Raw genomic sequence first — 17,491 nt, 5'->3', positions numbered from 1 at the left:
TTATTGTCATTTCAAATGGGTCAGATAGGACCTGAGCAGTACGTGAAGGTTAAACAAAAGGTTTTCCATCAGTCGCCTCCAAGACCAAAAATCCAAACTACCAATCACATGTCAACAGTGTCACTCCCAAATCTGAGCTGACACAGGAAGCGAGGACGAGCCCTTAACGCTACCAAACATGGATCAGCACGCAATGCCGCGATGGAGGGTGTCACATCTCTGATGCAAGGCGAGTCACTTTGCTCCGGGCGCCGCGACCCAATCTGCGTCAGAACAAAAGGCTGACATTTGAACCAGGAAGTGATGCCAAAATATCAAATCTGAAACTGTGTCATCAGTCCATCCAGTTAAGACGCCCGTAGCCGTTCGGATGAGTATACTCGCCGTGCAAACAAGAGTCGAGTTTTCCGGTTCAGCACCGAAAGCGCCGCACAGCCGAGGGAGCGCGTGCGTCATGCATCCGCACATCACTTTGTCACCCTGCGTTAGTTTCACAAGGACAGCAAGGAAGCTAACGCGACGTGAATCACTGGTGTTGATATCGGCGGCGATCCTTCTACACGTCCGCTGCGCTGCATGTTCGGCCTTACACGCACCAGCGAGGGAGAAGAAGAGGAGAGGCAGTATGGTTTCGACTGGATGACCCACACTTAGGAAATCACATTACGCTCACCAAAAGGCCCCGACGTTACCTCGAGTTTACACACTTGAACAAAACGGGTGTCACGTAAACAAAAGGCGGGTGTTTACGGTGACGTAATCCCTCACAATTTATGCGAAGCTTATGCCAGTATACTGAACGAAAACCAACGGTAAAGCTAAAACTGAAGAAACATTCAAGAACGGCATAAAAATGGAAAATGATTTTCCAAAAAACAACTACTGTAACTGAAAATACATCTTGCATTTATAAAACTATAATCATAGCAAAAATGCCCATTTTAGTTTTTGCCATTTAACATCATACATGAGCTTTCTGGGTTGATTTGTGATGTATTTATTTCGGTATTGCTGTACGTCCGTAGCTACAGCTGAACCGAGGTCAGTTGTTTGAGTATTCTAGTTTATTATGCAATAATATAACTATATTTTTTTTAATTTGGCACTCAACAAATACTCCAAATATTTAACGAAATGAAATAAAACTAAGATTAAAACTAATACAAACCAACCTAAAACAAAGGATTTTCTAAAAATATAAAATTAAAAAAAACAATCATACCAATTAAAACTAATTGAATTTAAAAAAAAAAAAATCGAAATTAAATAAAACGATAGTAACTCTCAGGAAGAAATCCCAAACTCTTACAACCCTGATGTACGCACATTCGCACGCCTGTAACGTTGGTTGTGAGGTCTGCCTGAGAAGTCATTGCTTATCAAATCATCCAGTCAGGTTTTCATGAAACGAAATGCAAGACACAAAATGCATATAATGCCACTAAATTCTGTTGACTTAAAAAAATAAAAAAAACAGTCCAAATAAATGCCATTGTCGACGTCACATGGCTTTACAGCAGCTCATTTTTATATAGCTGATGTCATGTTGTTCTTTTTTTAGAGCACATATATCTAATCCACACATTTTTTTTATCATCATGTGAATCCCACTGCGCTTTTCCTTGTTCTTCTGTAAGGGTGAAGATGTATTTTGGATCGTCCGTGCCACGGAACTTGAGTGAGTCAGCCATTCACGGCGGCCATTGATTTGGAGGGGGAGTGGAAGAGAGAAAGATGCTCTTGAGGTTAATCTCGGAATCAATTTTGCCAGCACATTTCGCTCACTCTTTTGTCAGCACAAAACAGATGCACACTTAAAAGTCTCATTTCAAGTGTCACGAACTAAGCGGGGGGGGGGGGGGGGGGGGTAGTCACATTTTTTAACAAGAGTGGCACAAGTGTGGACGTCACGCTTTCGTCCTAAGTGCTTCACACTGTTCACACACACACAAATCGGTGACAACTCTTGTCAAACAGTTCATCAGGAGCCATTAAATCTTGTTCTCTAGTGTGTTGCTCAAGGACGTTTTCCCAGGAATTCAGCCAGATGACACCACAACAGTCGTTGCTAGCTTGGCCCCGCAATAAGATTGCTATGCATTGCTTTTTGATCGTCTATGCAGTAAAGGTTGTGACCCGATTTTGACGCTTAGCAAACAAACGTACGGTCCCGTAGACGATTTGTAACGTAGGTAACATACGATTGGTCAGGGGGCGTCTGGGACACTTTCAGAACCAGGACGACAAAAGTCTGACATCTCAGAATTTGTGATATGTCCTATGTCATGCTTCGATCGGTTCTTGGGCATTGACCAATAGGAAGAGAACGCCCTCCTAAATATGACGAGAGACTGGACATGGCGCACGCAATCACAATGCGGTGTACAGTATTTTAAAAGTGATTTGAAGAAAAGGGGAAATATTGGAAAGTATACGTAGCATTTCAACTCATGCTACGTTGGCTAACTGCAAAGCTAGTAGCCGATTAGCAAAGCATGTTAAACAATTGCCTCAAGTTCTTTTTGGAGAAGAGACAGCCCGTACCACCCGTTCGCCACCATCGTCCATACTCTCATTTTTTTTTTCCTTTTCTGTATATAGAAACAACACACGTGCACATAATGCCTCCGACAACAGCTGCTTGTCCCGCCTCCCTGAGGGACCTGCGCCGATGGACTGAATCTTGACGGAGACGGACTTGTGGTGTGACACAGAACGATATTTCTCCGGTAGTATGACAGCGCGACAGTCAGGAATTATCAAAAAGTCGTGCGGTTTAGGAAAGCCATTAGATTCAGCGGAGAGATACATTTTTCCCTCAGTGTAAATATGACGTGTATGGCTGCTGATCAGTTCAGGCTGTTTCTGCAACAAAGTCGTTGAAAAGGCTCCAGCTCTCAGAAAATGGATGGATGAATAAAATAATACACATTAGGAAATTTCTTTGCAGATCTAGAATGGGCTATGAAAAAAAAAATCTCCAACCCTGATTTAAACTGAGATGACTTGTGGCAGTTATTCCAAAGCAAAGCAGTTAAGCATATTAATCGCAGTGATCACTTCAAACTTGCCGGTTTTGAGCGTGCAATTGAATTAGTGGGAAGAAACAACGGTGACGTACGTCACGTTGCTCACAGCGGCTCCATGTATGCGCAAGTGTGTGTGTGTGTGTGTGTGTGTGTGTGTGTGTGTGTCTGGGAAGTGTGCATATGCCGGTTTCTCTGGTAACCCTAACTCCTCTTTGTCGCCATGGCGATAAACGGCCACCCAAGCTTTTGTGAATTGGATGCGAAATAAATAAATAAATAAATAAAAAAGGGTTCAAATGTATGAAATCCCGCCCCCCTCCTCCCATAAGAGATTCAGACAATTCAACAGGATGCCAGGAGGAAACACAATGGACACGTCTCCACCTTTCTGCTTGCGTCCTTTTTTTTTTCCTTCTACAATCTACATGCGTACTATGATTGGCTGCGGCATTGCAATCACCAAAACAAAAAGCTCATCGTGCACAATGTGGGCCTGCGGCGTCCACATGCTGACAACAGCTCACCATCATTGCTCACAGTGACCCGGTTGCACCATGCAAGGGGGTGGAGGGGATGAAGGGACAACCTTCATTTCTATCGTTATTGTTTTTAAAGTGGGGGGGGGGGTAATAAAGCATTCAGTGCAAGGCCAAAATGAAAACGATCTGGCCACTTACCCTTGGAAGCATCCTTGTCTTCTTTAGGCTTCGCCACTTTGCCGCTCATAGATCCCAGTTTGGATGCGTAATTCCCGATTTAGACAAGAATCCTGATGGACGGTCTACTTTGTCATCAATCAAATCCTTCCACGGGCTTCCACGTGCTGAGATATGGCCGGGGCGGGTGGGAGGGGGGGGGGGGGGGCAAAGAGTCACACGAATTACATTTTTCAACCCCTTTCGCTTTTCCACGCGCAATTTCGAGGCGTGCAGTGAGGAGACAATGGTCCCTCTTGCCTGAAGGGGTGCGCGCGTCGAGGGGTTCTTCCAGTGAAAACAAAACAGCGTGAGGTTGCTGCATGCGTGGACCATATGCCACACGCGCAAATAGCGAATAACGTGTACGCGTGTGTTTCCGCTATCCTACCTTATCTCGTCCTCGCTGCGCGCGACATCAATGCACGTGGATGAAAGCACACGCTCCCACCATCAATGCCGCTGACTTGCATCGACACCAGCGAGAGGAAAAGCACGACGCGCGGTGAATGACGCTAAAAATTAAAAAACGGGGCGCCCAAAAAGAGAAAAAGAGGGGTTCTGTGTACAAACAAAAGCCTGGAGTGGGGGGCCATCCAGTGTGGCCTCTTGTCAGTGGAGCTTCGACTGTCTGTCTGAGGCTTTTTGTCTCTTCGGTCACAATCAACAGGATACGCAACACCAGCGCGCTTCCACGTCACGCACACGACGATTGGCTGCAGGCTGCCATCGGTCTCCCTATATCTGAAAAAAAAATCAAATACGTAGTTTTTTTTTCTCCCCCCTCCCCGTTTTGCTGTCGTGCATGTGGCGAGCGAGTTGTTTTTGGAGAGCCGCTGTCGAGATGCCGCGTCTGGTCGTGGCGCTCTTTGCGCATTTTCGCTCTCGCGGTGATCACGTGACGGCTTAGATGCGATTGAATGGATGGAGAGAGAGAGAGAGAGAGAGAGAGAGAGAGAGAGAGAGAGAGAGAGAGAGAGTCACACTATTAGGTACCCCTGCCAATGAGGTCGGTCAAGTCCAATGTATCAAAAATCCAGTCTTCATCGTTTTATGAATGTTGCTCTATATTTGTAGAAGTGACTTCATTCTTCGTGTTTCATAGTTGGCAGCGTTGCATACTGAGAGGTGTTCCTAATATTTTGGTTTCCCGTGGCAACATGAGAATAGTCAAATGTCATGTCGACCAACAAGATTTGACATACTTTTGATCAAAAAGGCCTTTATTTTTCAACCCTTTTATTATTGTTATAATTAATATTAATCAGTGTATTAAAATGCCTTGTACACAGAAAAGTCATTTTTTTCATCAATATTATGAGCATTATTATTGCAAAAGTATATACCATTGCATCTTAATTGCATATGAGAAGGTGGACATGGATGGAATTCACTTCGAAATTGTTCTTTCCTGAAAGTAAAATGGCCGCATGAGCTCCTTGGTATCGGACCGCTGTCACGAATACCCGATAAATTGAAATAGGGGCGATATCGGCCCGATTCCGACACCTGATACCGGTGCTCATCCAACCCAAGTCAGAAGTGTGTAATTTCCAGCAAACATACTGAACCACAGACAAAATGCAACTTGTTATGCTTGCGTTTAATGAACATGGAATTCTGCTGTAATGTCATTTAATTAAAAAAAAAAACATAACTTTTGCATTTTTTGTTGTCATTTGTACACTAAGTTGGACATTTTCCGGAGCTGCATATCCCATCAGTCCTCATCGTAAATAACATGTGTGACAAACATGTAATCCATTAAGGACTCACACACACACACACACACACACACACACACACACACACACACACACACACACACACACAAAATGAAGCACACTCCATCACCAGTCCATGCTTACCTTTAACCCCAAAAGAGGTGTAGCATGCTTTCTCTCACGTTCACAACATGTAACAAGGCGATGGAAAAATCCGGACTATTTGCGCACCTCATAAAAGTTAAGGGACGTTATTAGGGGGAGGTTTTTTTAACCGTCTCTTCTCAGGCCATCGCGGGGTTGATTCGCTTCCTTCTTGGCCTCGAGGGTTTTCCGCAGTCAGCGGCCGCCAAGGAAAAAGACCTGCAGCCTTGAGGGTCACACGATCTTTATGCCGGCTATTTTTAGAAGAAACTGGACGCCTTTCAAACTTTTCCCCACGCTCTAATCTCGCCGAGATGTTTGAGGCACACACTTGCTCGCTTTCAATTAGTCACGCTGCTACCACAATTATAAAATGTTTTAAAAAGTGTGAGAAACAATTATGGCTGGAATCTGAAATCGGAATCTGCATAGCATAAGTGAGGTTTTTGTTCAGATGACGTTTGATTTGCATTGGTAGGTGTGACAAAAAAAGTAACTGTATCATTTGAAACTGTCTACCATCACAGGACTATATTCTCTCTGCTCTGTTTGTTAGATTAGTAGGGGACCTTCTCTGCCTTTTTTGTGTGTTTTGGTCTAATTTAGTGCAGAAATTATTATTCAAATAACTCAAAAAATGTGTTGACAAAAAAGGTTGAAGAAAAAGGTGATAGTTAGTTAAAAGCCAGCAAACTCCACCCTCTAATTGGCTGACACCCACGTCACTCACCGGGCCAGGCTCTGCCTTTAAAAGATACACAGATGTTCCAATTCATCATCTGCCGTCATTTTTTCCGAGCAAATCAAGTTTTTATAACAGTAAAAATCTAAGAAAAATGATATAGAAATATGTTTAGTCATATTTAGAAATTATTTTTTTCTGAAACATTATCGCGATAAAACAACGCATTATAAAATCCATCTTGTGCAAGCTATTATAGGTCAAACTGAACCAAAAAATATCTCCAAAACCTGATCTGCTCAGAAAACAGACAAAGAATATTCGATTCATACTCAATACGAAAACTATTTGCCAGGCGCAAGCGTACTCTACTATTGCTGCATGCCCTCAAGTCGTGCTCAATTGTGGCACAACATACTACACTGAAGGTGCAAAACTTGCCTTGGCAGTGCAAAAACCCATGAAATAACAAATAGCTGAAGATTTGCGATATAGCGGGGATTCACATTTGAGAGTCTGACGAGTGCAGGAATCTTCTGGAGGTAAGGACCGGCCTGGTGTTGGCAGAGAGTGAGGAGAGGGGGCGGGGATGAGTTCCATGTGGAAATGTCACTGGGTTGTGTTCCCACTGTGTCCGTGGCCTGTGGCCCCCTTTGCCCTTTGCGAGGCATCGCCACTTTGCCAGGCCCGGGCCTGTTGAAAGCATCGCCCCGCAGCCTGGCTTTGGCGCTCATGAACACGCACTCTTGATGTGTGACATCACACGCCGACACTGAAGCACTTCTCCGTTCCTTCGGGGAATGGCAGTTTGTTTCCTGAGCAGAGCAAAGTGATTTAACAGCTTCGGCATACAAGCAGTTAACCCGTTCAGGGACAGCGGTTACTATAGTGCACAGCTTATCAGGTTATCGTTATTTTTGCATGAAAAGGTTCAAGTAAAAATAACACATCTTTTTTTCCTTCTTCGTGGAACGGCTCCATAACAAAGTCCCCATTCCTGCTCCGTAGTTGCCCACCCAAGAGGGGCCTGAGCTGGGACATTTTTCGCTCACCCTCCATCAAAGTCTGTTTTGCTTTGTTTTGTTTTTTTTTCCTTGTCGCAGAGCACGAATAAGTACGATACTCTCAGATTAGACGATAGCCTGATTATTTTGATAAATAAGAATGACCGTATTGTGGGCGGCTCTGGCCTTCCTGTGTGGAGTTTGCATTGTCTCCCGGGGCCTGCGTGGGTTTTCTCCGGGTACTCCAGTTTCCTCCTACATTCCAAAAACATGCGTGGCAAGTTAATGGAACACCGTAAATCAGTGGTGTCAAACATACGGCCCGCGGGCCAGAACCGGCCCCTAAGAGCTTCGATCTGGCCTGTAGGATAATTTAAAAGTGAAAAAAAATGCATTAAAGACAGAATAAATATTTTAAATAAAATGCAATTCGTGGATTATCCGCTGTTTTGATCACAGTAAAAGACAACATTGTTTTGATCAGAAAAGAAAACAGCAGTCTCAGTCTGTCACTGAGATAGACCCAACACAGCAAATGATATGAAAGCGCCAATTAATGCTTCTTTATACCAGGGTGTCCTCCCCCCCCCCCCCCCCCTCACTGCCCAAAGACAGCTGGGATAGGCTCCAGCACACCCGCAACCCTTGTGAGGATGAGCAGATCAGAAAATGGATGGATGGATGGCTAATCTATGCCAGGGGTCTGCAACGTGTTGCCCGTGGGGCTACATGAGCAGCGAGAGGGGCTTTTCTAAAATAGCTCAAAAATTGAATCGTACAGGTTATAGGTGACATTCGTAGTGGCATTTTTGGGGGGTTATTTATCTTAGCCGCATTCAAACCTGGCCCTTGAACAGTTTGTTTTCATTTTATTTGGGTCACTTGGAAAAAAGTCATAAAAAGGGTTAAACATGACATTCATGACATCTGTGCACTGATGTCAAATGTTAGGGGGTCAAATGTGGTAAGTGCGCGCAAGTCGTCAGAAATTTCAAGATGTGGCTTAGCCCTTTTTTTTGTTTTTGTTTTTTTTCTAACCCGTTTTCCATTGCATCTGCATGCAGACCTTCTCTCTTGGCAGCCAGTGACGTTTGTGACAGAGATCAGTCCTGACGTCATGCATGAGAGCAGGTGGATGCTTGCCGCGTGATGAATATCCCAAAGGCATGCAGTCTGGTTATTTATCTGCCTCTGATTGCAGGTTGTGCTCCAGTTCAAGCTGGCCACGTCTGATAAGATGAGCGTTTCGGACACAGGCTGATAGTTTAGTCCAGTGCTCAAATGTGGAGCAAGAAGGCTGAATTTACACCGTAGGTCCAAGCCTCATTTTAATGCCTGTCTGTGATTTTTGGGGGACTGCCTGGTTTCATGTGACACATATCTGATAGGACTGCGTTTACATTCTGAGAGCACAAGAAACAGACTCTCAAATTGCATCAAAATAACTCGGCAAGCTTCATCACCCCACAGTGACAGCACTGAAGTAAACAATAATACTGGAAGTAAATACAAATTCAAAATGTTTCTAATGGCGCGTATTTACGCCATGCCATTGTCTATGCTTTCACCGCAGTTGAGATTTCCATCTGGCGTTTTTTTTAATGTTTTTTTTCAAAGTAGGATCGATCAGGTATATCTGATTTGTGCTTTTTGGCTTAGTGGTGTTGTATTGGTCGCTATCCGATGAGTATGCAGGTTTATCTACATTTTGAAGAGGCCTGATTTCGTTCAACAGCATATTCGCAGTTCGGCGTTTGCTAATTCACATTCATAGATCTTTTTTTTTTTTTTAATACCCTACATGATTTGCTGGAAATGTAATTAATTTGCAGCTTTTGCCAGCATCTTAATGCCAAAGAACTTTCCTGAAATGAGTTGAGGAGCTCTGTTTAGACAAAAGTAGCGCTTTGCCAAGCAACGGCATTGAAGTGAGTTGAGGAGCTTCATTAGACAAACATAATGAATGTTTCAGCACCTTTTTGCAGCACATTGGTGCCAAGGTAGTATGTTGAGGTGTGTTGAAGAACTTCAATTATGAATCTATTTTTTGTTTCTATTAAGACATCTGCCTGTGCAATTGTGCCATTAAAAAAAAAAATTTTTTTGACACTTGAGCCATGCAGTGCAAATCCAAACTGAGACTGGTGAGGCAATATGATGAAAGCTAAGCTGCGGCTAAGATGCTAACGGCCATTCCGAGAGGGGTGTTGGGTTGACAGGCCTGCACATTCGAGTGACGAATGTCATCGAGCGCCACTGCTCATTTCACATGGTTGCACCTGCTCCTTCCTCACATGCGCTTTCCGCAGCGTCGTGACCTCCGTCCACGAAAGGTCATCCGGGGGTTGGGGTGGGGGGGGGGGTGTAGAGTTATTTTAAATCCAACAGAGGTCGGGGTCGAAAGCGACGACGGAGCCTCGTATTTCTGCCACACCGGCCGCCATAATTGACTTCGCACATCCCTAGATCGCGTTTTCATTACGCTCGGGTCACCAGGTTCGCGTGTAAATTTCATCAGCCTGACAGCTGATCTGCATGGATTGTGCGTGTATAAGTGTGTGTGTGCAAGTATGTGTAGGCTGGAGAGTGTGTGGGAGGAAGCGAGGAGTGCTGGTTGGATTGTGCGTTTGCCAATGTGTGTATGTTTCGCTTCTGTTAGATCATATGACTGATTCACGTCAACAGCGTGAGTACTCACCCAGGTTGGCGTGTGTCTTGGCAAAGTTCCACAAAGTGCGCAGTGGGACAAAACAATAAGATCCATGACTCTTGCCTGCTTCCCATGGTGATAGGCTGTGGCCCGGTCGGGCCCGGCCAGGCCCCCGCTTCCGTCCCAGCTCTGGAGAAAGCGGATAGAGACATCAATAGCACTGAGCTAGCATGAGTAGCGTTTTGGTTCATTATTTTTCATCAGCGTGCGACCGTGTTTTGCAGATGGATTTTATTGGACCCGACACGGCTTTTCTGGCTGGGCCGAGCTGCCCCAGACGGAGTGAGTGAAGACAGAGACGTCAAGGAGGAGTTCACCAATCGATTGTTGGACTCCCCTCCATCAATCTGCGCAATTGTAGTGGCTAGTTAACTCAACGCGCAGCACAGTGGGATTTTTGGACAAAATATCTGCTTCACTGTTCCGAGGTTCTGGGTTTGAATCCCAGCTGTGGATTTGCAGTGTGAAGTTTCTACTTTCACCTTGTGCCCGTGTGGGTTTTATGGGAAAAAAAAATATTGTGGCTATTGTTATGGTTCTCATGGTTGTTTTTTTTTTTACAATTGTTGTTGAGGTTAGAATCATTTTTTTTCTTTTTTTTTTTTTTCTTTTTTTTTTTTTTTTTTTTTTTTACTTTTTTTTTTTACTGTCGGTGTTGTGATTATTGTGTTTACGATGGTTGTTCTTGTTTTTATGCTTGTCGTCGCTGCTGTGGTTCTTATGGTTGTAGTTGTGAGTATGGTTGACGTCAGCTGCCGCTCACGTTCCGAAATCATACATGTTAGCTTGATTGAAGACTACAAATTGCCGATTGCGAATGGTTGTTTTTCTGTCGGTTGGCAACCAGTCTCCGGTTCGATGAATTATAAAGGACTCCGATCGATAGACGCCAGCACCTGAGAAGCTTTTGGATTTTCCCTTGGCGGGGAAGATTTTACCTCCTGTTCTACAGTTTATACACACACAAATAAACTCACACATTGAGAGTTACATTTGCAGGCTCTAAGTATGCTTTGAAGAAAAAAAATGTCCGAATTTGCCAAACAACTGACAGTATATATAAAAAAAATTAAATGCTGGCTCTTTTTGTGTATGACGTCATGAATAGTCGCATGATCGTCTTGCCCGAGTTGTTGTTGAAGGTCTTTGCGCGTCCTCTTGTGGACAAAAGGACAAAGTGCACCCCATTCGCCTCTTTCCCATCGACCCGACCAATGACATTTCGGGGTTACGAACAGCGCGATGAACTTGAAGACGAATAAAATTAACTCAATTACTCATTGTTGTTGTTGTTGTGATCAAAACTGAGCATCCTTCCGCAAAGGAATATTTTTCGCGCTGTGTTATACCAGTGCAGCCAATGTCCATCCACTTTCTGAAGTCCTCCTACTCACGTGGATCACGGCAGAGCTGGAGTTTATCCCAGGTGACTTCGAGCGAGAGGCGAAGTACACGCTGGACTGGTCGCCAGTAAATCTCTGGACACAAACAGACAAAACAAGCATCAACTAAATGATTTTTGTTCAATGACTTTAACAGGTATTATTGTTGACTGCCTATTGGTTCACGTGCAAATGTGTGATCCAGAGGACGTCAATGCAGTCACCCCCGCATTAGCAAAGACAGATTTTCCCAAACTTCCAAACTGTGGCACGTGACCCGCATTCACCCATGTTGTCGTCTGTGTGCGCAAACACAAATCGTTGTGCACTTTGGAGTTTGCGTTTGTTTATGATGGCGAACATCTTTCTTGCTTGTGTGCTGTTGTGGTCCTTTCAATTGAGTCTGGGAGGTATGAGTATTTCACAATATGTCCAAAAATGCTGCTGTTATTGTATGTTCTGGATTTTATTACTTTGTTTTTGACAGCTTACTTGCATTGACCCGTTTGGCTGCAGGCCCAGTGTTTCTGCCCGGCAAAGCGGCTAATGGCGTCCTGAAGAGACACAAGCGTTATAACACGGGCCTATTTGAGGAGCTGCTGCAGGGCAACCTGGAAAGAGAATGCTATGAGGAAGTGTGTACCTTTGAGGAGGCCCGGGAGACCTTTGAGGATTCAGATAAAACGGTCTTTGCCGACTGACTTCATTATTTTGTCATCATTTTCTCCATCCATGCACATCTTGTTTTCTTTTTTTTTGCTCACCAAAGGGTCATGACTGTTCCTTCAGATAGCGTTCTGGAATATATATCATGGTAAGAATGTCAAAATCCATGTTTATCTTTTCTCAGCGCATGACTGAACGATTTCGGAGACTACAATGGCACCTTTCGTGATGAAGGACCCAAATAATAATAATACATTTTATTTGTAAGCGCCTTTCACAACACTCAAGGACACTTTAATAGCGTGTTTTTTTGAACAACAGCTCGCTTCAAGATTCTCAGTGGCTTGCCGACAAATACATACAGTATAGTGTGCTTTTTTTTTAAGAATTAACGAGGCTTCAATGTTTTTTTTTTCCCATTCCCAGTTGAAGTTTACTGTCAAGCGAAACATCAAAAACAAAGTGTATTTAACACAACCGTGCCTCAAGAACAGTTCGCCACCTTCATGCAAACACAGCTTGGGAAATGCCATTGAAAACTCCAAAGCTAATAGTTAGCATCTATCGTCGCAGTTTTAGAAGCCTCAGATATTGGAACAAAGAGAAGAGCAACACATGGAGACAGTCGACAGCGATATGCGCAGGCATAGATTCTTTGTCCTCCACAAATATCATTGATCATTGAAATATTTGGGTCCAGACTAAATTGAAGGGGACTTCAGAAGAGCAGCATGAATTGTTTTTTTGGGGGGGACTCGATCCTGGGTCTGGAGACTTCTGATCTTTTATTGCTTGAAGAGATTTGTCGACGATTAAGGCTTTACGAAGGTCCTTCAGGCGGGTGTGGCATATTGTCCTTTGTGATTGTCGTGTGTTGCACCTGAACGTCCTCAGATGGGGACCAGTGTGAGTCGAACAAATGCATGCACCAGGCCACGTGCAAAGACGGTCCGAGCTCCTACACGTGTGAGTGTCGAAGCGGTTTCACCGGCGCCCACTGCGAAAACGGTAAGTGGGAAATCGTCCAGCTTGCCATTTCAATGTACGGAAAATAGCAACAACTAACACGTGCTTTAAGTCCGAGGCCTTGTTGGATTTTAGGACCCTTTCAGCTTGTCCTTGGGCACTTTTGGCACCAGGCACAAACAGTCATGTATTTTTATTTTTTGCTTCTTTTGAGTTCCTAAAATATGTATAAAATATCAAATTTTTAACAACCGAATTCCAGTTAGCTTGCCCAACGTGCAGGTTGTAAAATAACCGCAATTGTTTATGTGCTCTATATCAGTGTTTTTCAACCCGTGTGCCAGTGTGCCGCGAGACATTGTCAGGTGTGCCGCGGGAAAATATCCAATTTGTCTGCCTGTGCGGTCTTTTCGCCCAGAAAGTAATCATGTAGTACCCTTTCCTACCGCTAGGGAGGAGCAACAGCTAGCCAATTCCCTTGTGTTTCGACGAGAGACAAGCGAATTTGTGACGCATGAATGCAGGATGACGGTGAAACAATAAATATGAAAGATTAAAAATAAATAAATAAATAGGAAAGATGATAAATTTCTGTTTTCTTTGTGTTCATTTCATTCCAATTCAAGCTGTTATAACGTCATTCTTCAATGTTAAAAACGGTTATAGTAACAATATAACACGTTAATTGTTAAAATAAGCGGAGGGGTGGGGGGGGGTTCACATTTTCAGCTAGTGGTGTGCCGCGAGATTTTTTTCAATGAAAGAAGTGTGCCTTGGCTCAAAAAAGTTTGAAAAACACTGCTCTATATGATCTCAGGACCAACTTTTTGTCCTATCTTGCTACGAACAGTTTTTTTTTCTAGAACAAGCAGTGGGCTTCCACTTCTTAAATGAAAATGTCATCAGAGGGTATTTCAACAACTCCAAATTCCGTTGTCCCTGTCCTTTGTTGGTTCAAAATAAGGAAAGCCAGGTGGAACAAATTACCACCATAGAGTTAGATTTTTTTTTTGTTGTTTTTATCTATATGTACTATGTTAGACTTTTATTCCCAGTGTCAATGTCAAGATGTACAAAGAAATGTCTCCCGTTAGATTTGTTGAAAAGGTGTGATCTAAACAATGGCGACTGCGGGCACTTTTGTGAGCCGATGGGCATCATCGGAGGCAAATGTTACTGCGCGGAAGGATACAAGCTGATGCAGGACGGGATCAGCTGTGAACCAGAAGGTAGACCAACCCCAAATGACAATGAATCCCAATCATTCTGCATTTTAGAACAACAATGGCCCAAAAAAAATATACAAATAAATACTTATCTTGCTAGCCGAGTTCCCATGCGGCAGGACCGCCCTGATGAGAACTGCTCGGTCTCCCACCCTCAACGTCAGCCTAGATGAATTCTATCCCATGTGGCGCATTGTAGGTGGAGCTGGGGTCGTCCCAGCAGAGATCCCCTGGCAGGTATTTAAAAATTGACCATGTGCACTGACTGTCTAATATCGCATATTGGCAATGAAAATATTAATTTGTTTACCACACAAAGAATGTCATATGAGTGAGCAGGCTCCAGATTGTATTCAATCACGATGCAATGAGATCACTGTGGGGAAATGTATTTTTCTTGTGTCTCAATTGATGTTTTGAACGAACCACATGCCTCGATTCCTTTCTGTCCACGCAGGCGGCCTTGGTAGACACAAAGGAGAAGGAGGTGTTCTGCGGGGGCTCCGTTCTAAGCGCTTGGTGGGTTATCACCGCAGCCCACTGTCTGGCCGAGGCGCCGGCAGCCTTCGTCGTTAGAGTGGGTACGGCCATTGAAGTTTTTCTCTCTATCGGAAGAATTTATTCAACATCCTCATTATTGAGTTTACTTCTCCTCCCTATTAGAACTAAGTCTTGCTAGCAATTTTTTTTTCTCCTGCTGGTGCTACTTTTTTGCAAACTAAGCAATTAAACAGTTTCACAACTATTTCAGTAATAAAGATAAATCACCAGCTTCCTTACTTGAACCTGGCTGGCACTTCTTTTTTTTTTTTCTTCAGAAAACAGGCCTAGGTCCATTATGACACTGTACACAAACGTTCCCACATGCACATTCAGCAGGAACTTAAATGCTAATACGCATTCCCCGTGAGCTATTTGCATCTTGGCTTTCATATTAACAGGCAGGCATGGTAAAAGCTTACCGTATTTTCCACACTAAAAGGCGCACCTAAAGGCCTTCCATTTTCTTAGAAGCTCACAGCACGCCTTAAAATCCGACGCGCCTTGTGTATGGTCATTACGGTAATATGTCAACCTCAAAATGGCTCGTTGCTAGAGACATGCTTACAACAACGCGAGTTCAAACTTAAGGCGATCGGTTTCGCTGTTGAACACGGAAATAGAGCAGCGGCAAGAGAGTTCAACGTTAACAAGTCAATGTTATAACTTACTGTTGGTTAAGTGAACCGTGTCGCTGCTTTATTAAATATGTTTTACTGACATCTGATCGTCGCTATATAAACCAGGGTGTAGTGTAGTGTTCTGTTGGAATTTCCTTGAGCGTAGCTCCATTTAGTGGATGCATTGTAGATTGAGTCTTATAATGCGGTGAGTCCAATATATGAAAAAAATTATACAAAATAGGCCATTCATTGAAGGTGTGCCTCATAATCCAGTGCACATTTTAGTGTGGAAAATACGGTACTTCTCTCATTTAAATTCCAAAAGGACAGCGGTTCCCTCTGAGCTTTTCAATTGGTGCCATGACCCGGATAAAGGATAAAGAGAAGACTCATACATGTGGAAATGGAATCAATGCTGAAATGGCTCTGGTGGAATGTTTGACGTGTCCGTGTCCCGTCTTCCCACAGGTGAGCACAACATTAAACGCAAAGACAAAACAGAGCAAGACATCCAAGTATCCCAGCAGCACATGCACCCGCTGTACAATCCCAGGGTGAACCCATACAATCACGACATCGCCTTGCTCCAACTCCAAAAACCCATCAACTTCTCTATCGATGTCCGGCCCATCTGCATCGGACCCAAGGCATTCACCGAGGCCCTGGTGAAAAGAGCCTCGCCCGCCACGGTCAGCGGCTGGGGCAGAACGCGCTACCTCGGAATCCCGTCCAACACGCTGAATAAAGTGGAGGTTCCCTATACGAGCCGGGCCGAGTGCATGCGCACCAGCAGCGTCAGGATCACACCTGCCATGTTCTGCGCTGGCTACTATAACCAGGCCAAAGATGCGTGCCAGGGGGACAGTGGGGGGCCTCACGCCAACAAGCTCCACAACACTTGGTTCCTGACGGGCATCGTGAGCTGGGGGGAAGAGTGCGCAAAAGATGGCAAGTATGGGGTGTACACGCGTGTGTCTCTTTACGTCAACTGGATCCACAACATGACCCACGGGTTGGAACAACACAATGAGGAAATGTCAGATTTTGAAGATGGTATCGAATGGTAAAAAAATAAAAAAAAAACGCCATTGCGGTACACTTGGCAATTCAACTGTAGGTCCTTGAACAAGCTCTTTTCTGCAAGGATGAATTTGAGATGTGACGAGCAACCTTGATAAGAGCAGTTTGGGATTACACCTAATTTGGGAGATTGTCATAATGGCTTATCATACAGAGTGAATATTTGTTAACTGTACGCATTAAACACACGCTTGAAGAAAAGGCTAACGGCTGACTGCTTCTTTTACTTCATCCTCACTTGTAATCAGTAATGTCATGTTGGGAAATGAACATGACGAAATCAATTGGAATTTGCATGAAATCTGGTCGATTTTACATTTAATAGAGTCAATGCTGTTGAAGTAACACGAGGCAACCATGCTCGTATGTTAAGACGTCATCATGTTTACAACTCACAGTGGTGGAACACTGCCAAGGGCATGCTGGGTGAATGGCTAGCACATCTGCCTCACAATGACTCTTGATTTCATGTATCTTCAATTGAAAAAAAAAAGAAGCTTAAATCTCAATAACATAAATTGACAACATTACCCAAGTGCAGGGTCTATTTGTCTGCCCACATTTCTCACAAATAATTAAAACAGGGCAAGTGGCGCCTCTGAAAACGTCATCGTAATTTTTACGGGGAGAACACCTTGGAACTCTGGCACATGCAAGCTTGCGTGTGGATATTTTAAAGGCAGGATGAGGCGGCCATTACAAACAGACTCGGCAACTTGACCGACCGTCGTTTGCAAGAAATCACGTCACGCTGCGATTTGAACTCGGCATCAACAAAAACTCGCTTGGGAGCGCCGGGCGACGAAGCTTTACGCACACAAACGTCAGGTTGTTCAAAGGCTTCAAGCGGAAAAGATTATCACGATCAACAACTTGTTCCAAAGTCAATTTTTGAATCGGTCCAAACGATACTTAAAAGGAAATAGAAGAAAAGAGACTGGACAAAAACCTGTGTACACCCATCTACTTTGCATTCCAAGTTTACAATTTGGGCACAAGATGGCATACAGACCGTACAGT

At 44.0% G+C, this 17,491-nt stretch overlaps 3 protein-coding genes and 1 long non-coding RNA gene across 6 annotated transcripts in view; 1 reads left to right on the top strand and 3 right to left on the bottom strand.

Moving 5' to 3' along the window:
- Positions 1–3,859, bottom strand: part of fgf13a (fibroblast growth factor 13a) — an 89,651-nt gene extending 85,792 nt beyond the window's left edge. For both annotated transcript variants that reach the window (XM_019863329.1, XM_019863331.1), the window contains exon 1: positions 3,707–3,859. In XM_019863329.1, coding sequence (XP_019718888.1) covers positions 3,707–3,755 — 49 coding nt within the window. In that variant the 5' untranslated portion in view covers positions 3,756–3,859. The remainder of the gene's footprint in view (positions 1–3,706) is intronic.
- Positions 3,860–4,338: 479 nt separating this feature from the next.
- Positions 4,339–6,344, bottom strand: LOC109511944 (uncharacterized). The gene is made up of 2 exons (XR_002167430.1): positions 5,593–6,344; positions 4,339–4,468 (listed from the first exon to the last, which is right to left on the bottom strand). It is a non-coding gene; the product is annotated as an uncharacterized LOC109511944 (long non-coding RNA).
- Positions 6,345–6,388: 44 nt separating this feature from the next.
- LOC109511935 (uncharacterized) lies at positions 6,389–11,974 on the bottom strand. 2 transcript variants are annotated; one of them, XM_019863337.1, is made up of 4 exons: positions 11,863–11,974; positions 11,383–11,466; positions 9,977–10,117; positions 6,389–7,089 (listed from the first exon to the last, which is right to left on the bottom strand). In XM_019863337.1, exons 1-4 carry the CDS (start codon positions 11,866–11,868, stop codon positions 6,673–6,675), a joined length of 648 nt encoding a protein of 215 aa, XP_019718896.1. In that variant the 5' UTR covers positions 11,869–11,974; the 3' UTR covers positions 6,389–6,672. The 2 variants fall into 2 exon arrangements, with proteins under 2 accessions (XP_019718896.1, XP_019718895.1); XM_019863336.1 differs by lacking the exon at positions 11,863–11,974 and having other exon boundaries at positions 11,383–11,508.
- f9a (coagulation factor IXa) lies at positions 11,644–16,957 on the top strand. Its single transcript, XM_019863320.1, has 8 exons — positions 11,644–11,780; positions 11,887–12,056; positions 12,160–12,184; positions 12,931–13,044; positions 14,097–14,231; positions 14,329–14,465; positions 14,686–14,809; positions 15,860–16,957. Exons 1-8 carry the CDS (start codon positions 11,660–11,662, stop codon positions 16,456–16,458), a joined length of 1,425 nt encoding a protein of 474 aa, XP_019718879.1. The 5' UTR covers positions 11,644–11,659; the 3' UTR covers positions 16,459–16,957.
- Positions 16,958–17,491: the final 534 nt, after the last annotated feature.

Source organism: Hippocampus comes, unplaced genomic scaffold, assembly GCF_001891065.2.
Source record: "Hippocampus comes isolate QL1 unplaced genomic scaffold, H_comes_QL1_v1.1 scaffold381, whole genome shotgun sequence".
NCBI lineage: Eukaryota > Metazoa > Chordata > Actinopteri > Syngnathiformes > Syngnathidae > Hippocampus > Hippocampus comes.
This window is presented reverse-complemented; position numbering and strand designations above follow the sequence as displayed.

Bases quoted from the DNA above. Each gene is read 5' to 3' on its own strand.
- f9a (XM_019863320.1), top strand. From the start codon at position 11,660: ATGTTGTCGTCTGTGTGCGCAAACACAAATCGTTGTGCACTTTGGAGT. The intron at 14,232-14,328 runs GTAGACCAACCC...TTATCTTGCTAG, and splicing joins GATCAGCTGTGAACCAGAAG to CCGAGTTCCCATGCGGCAGG. The intron at 14,466-14,685 runs GTATTTAAAAAT...CTGTCCACGCAG, and splicing joins CAGCAGAGATCCCCTGGCAG to GCGGCCTTGGTAGACACAAA.
- LOC109511935 (XM_019863336.1), bottom strand. From the start codon at position 11,493: ATGCTTGTTTTGTCTGTTTGTGTCCAGAGATTTACTGGCGACCAGTCC. The intron at 10,118-11,382 runs GTGAGTAGGAGG...CGCTTTCTCCAG, and splicing joins CCAGCTCTGCCGTGATCCAC to AGCTGGGACGGAAGCGGGGG. The intron at 7,090-9,976 runs GTGAGTACTCAC...TGCTCTGCTCAG, and splicing joins CAAGACACACGCCAACCTGG to GAAACAAACTGCCATTCCCC.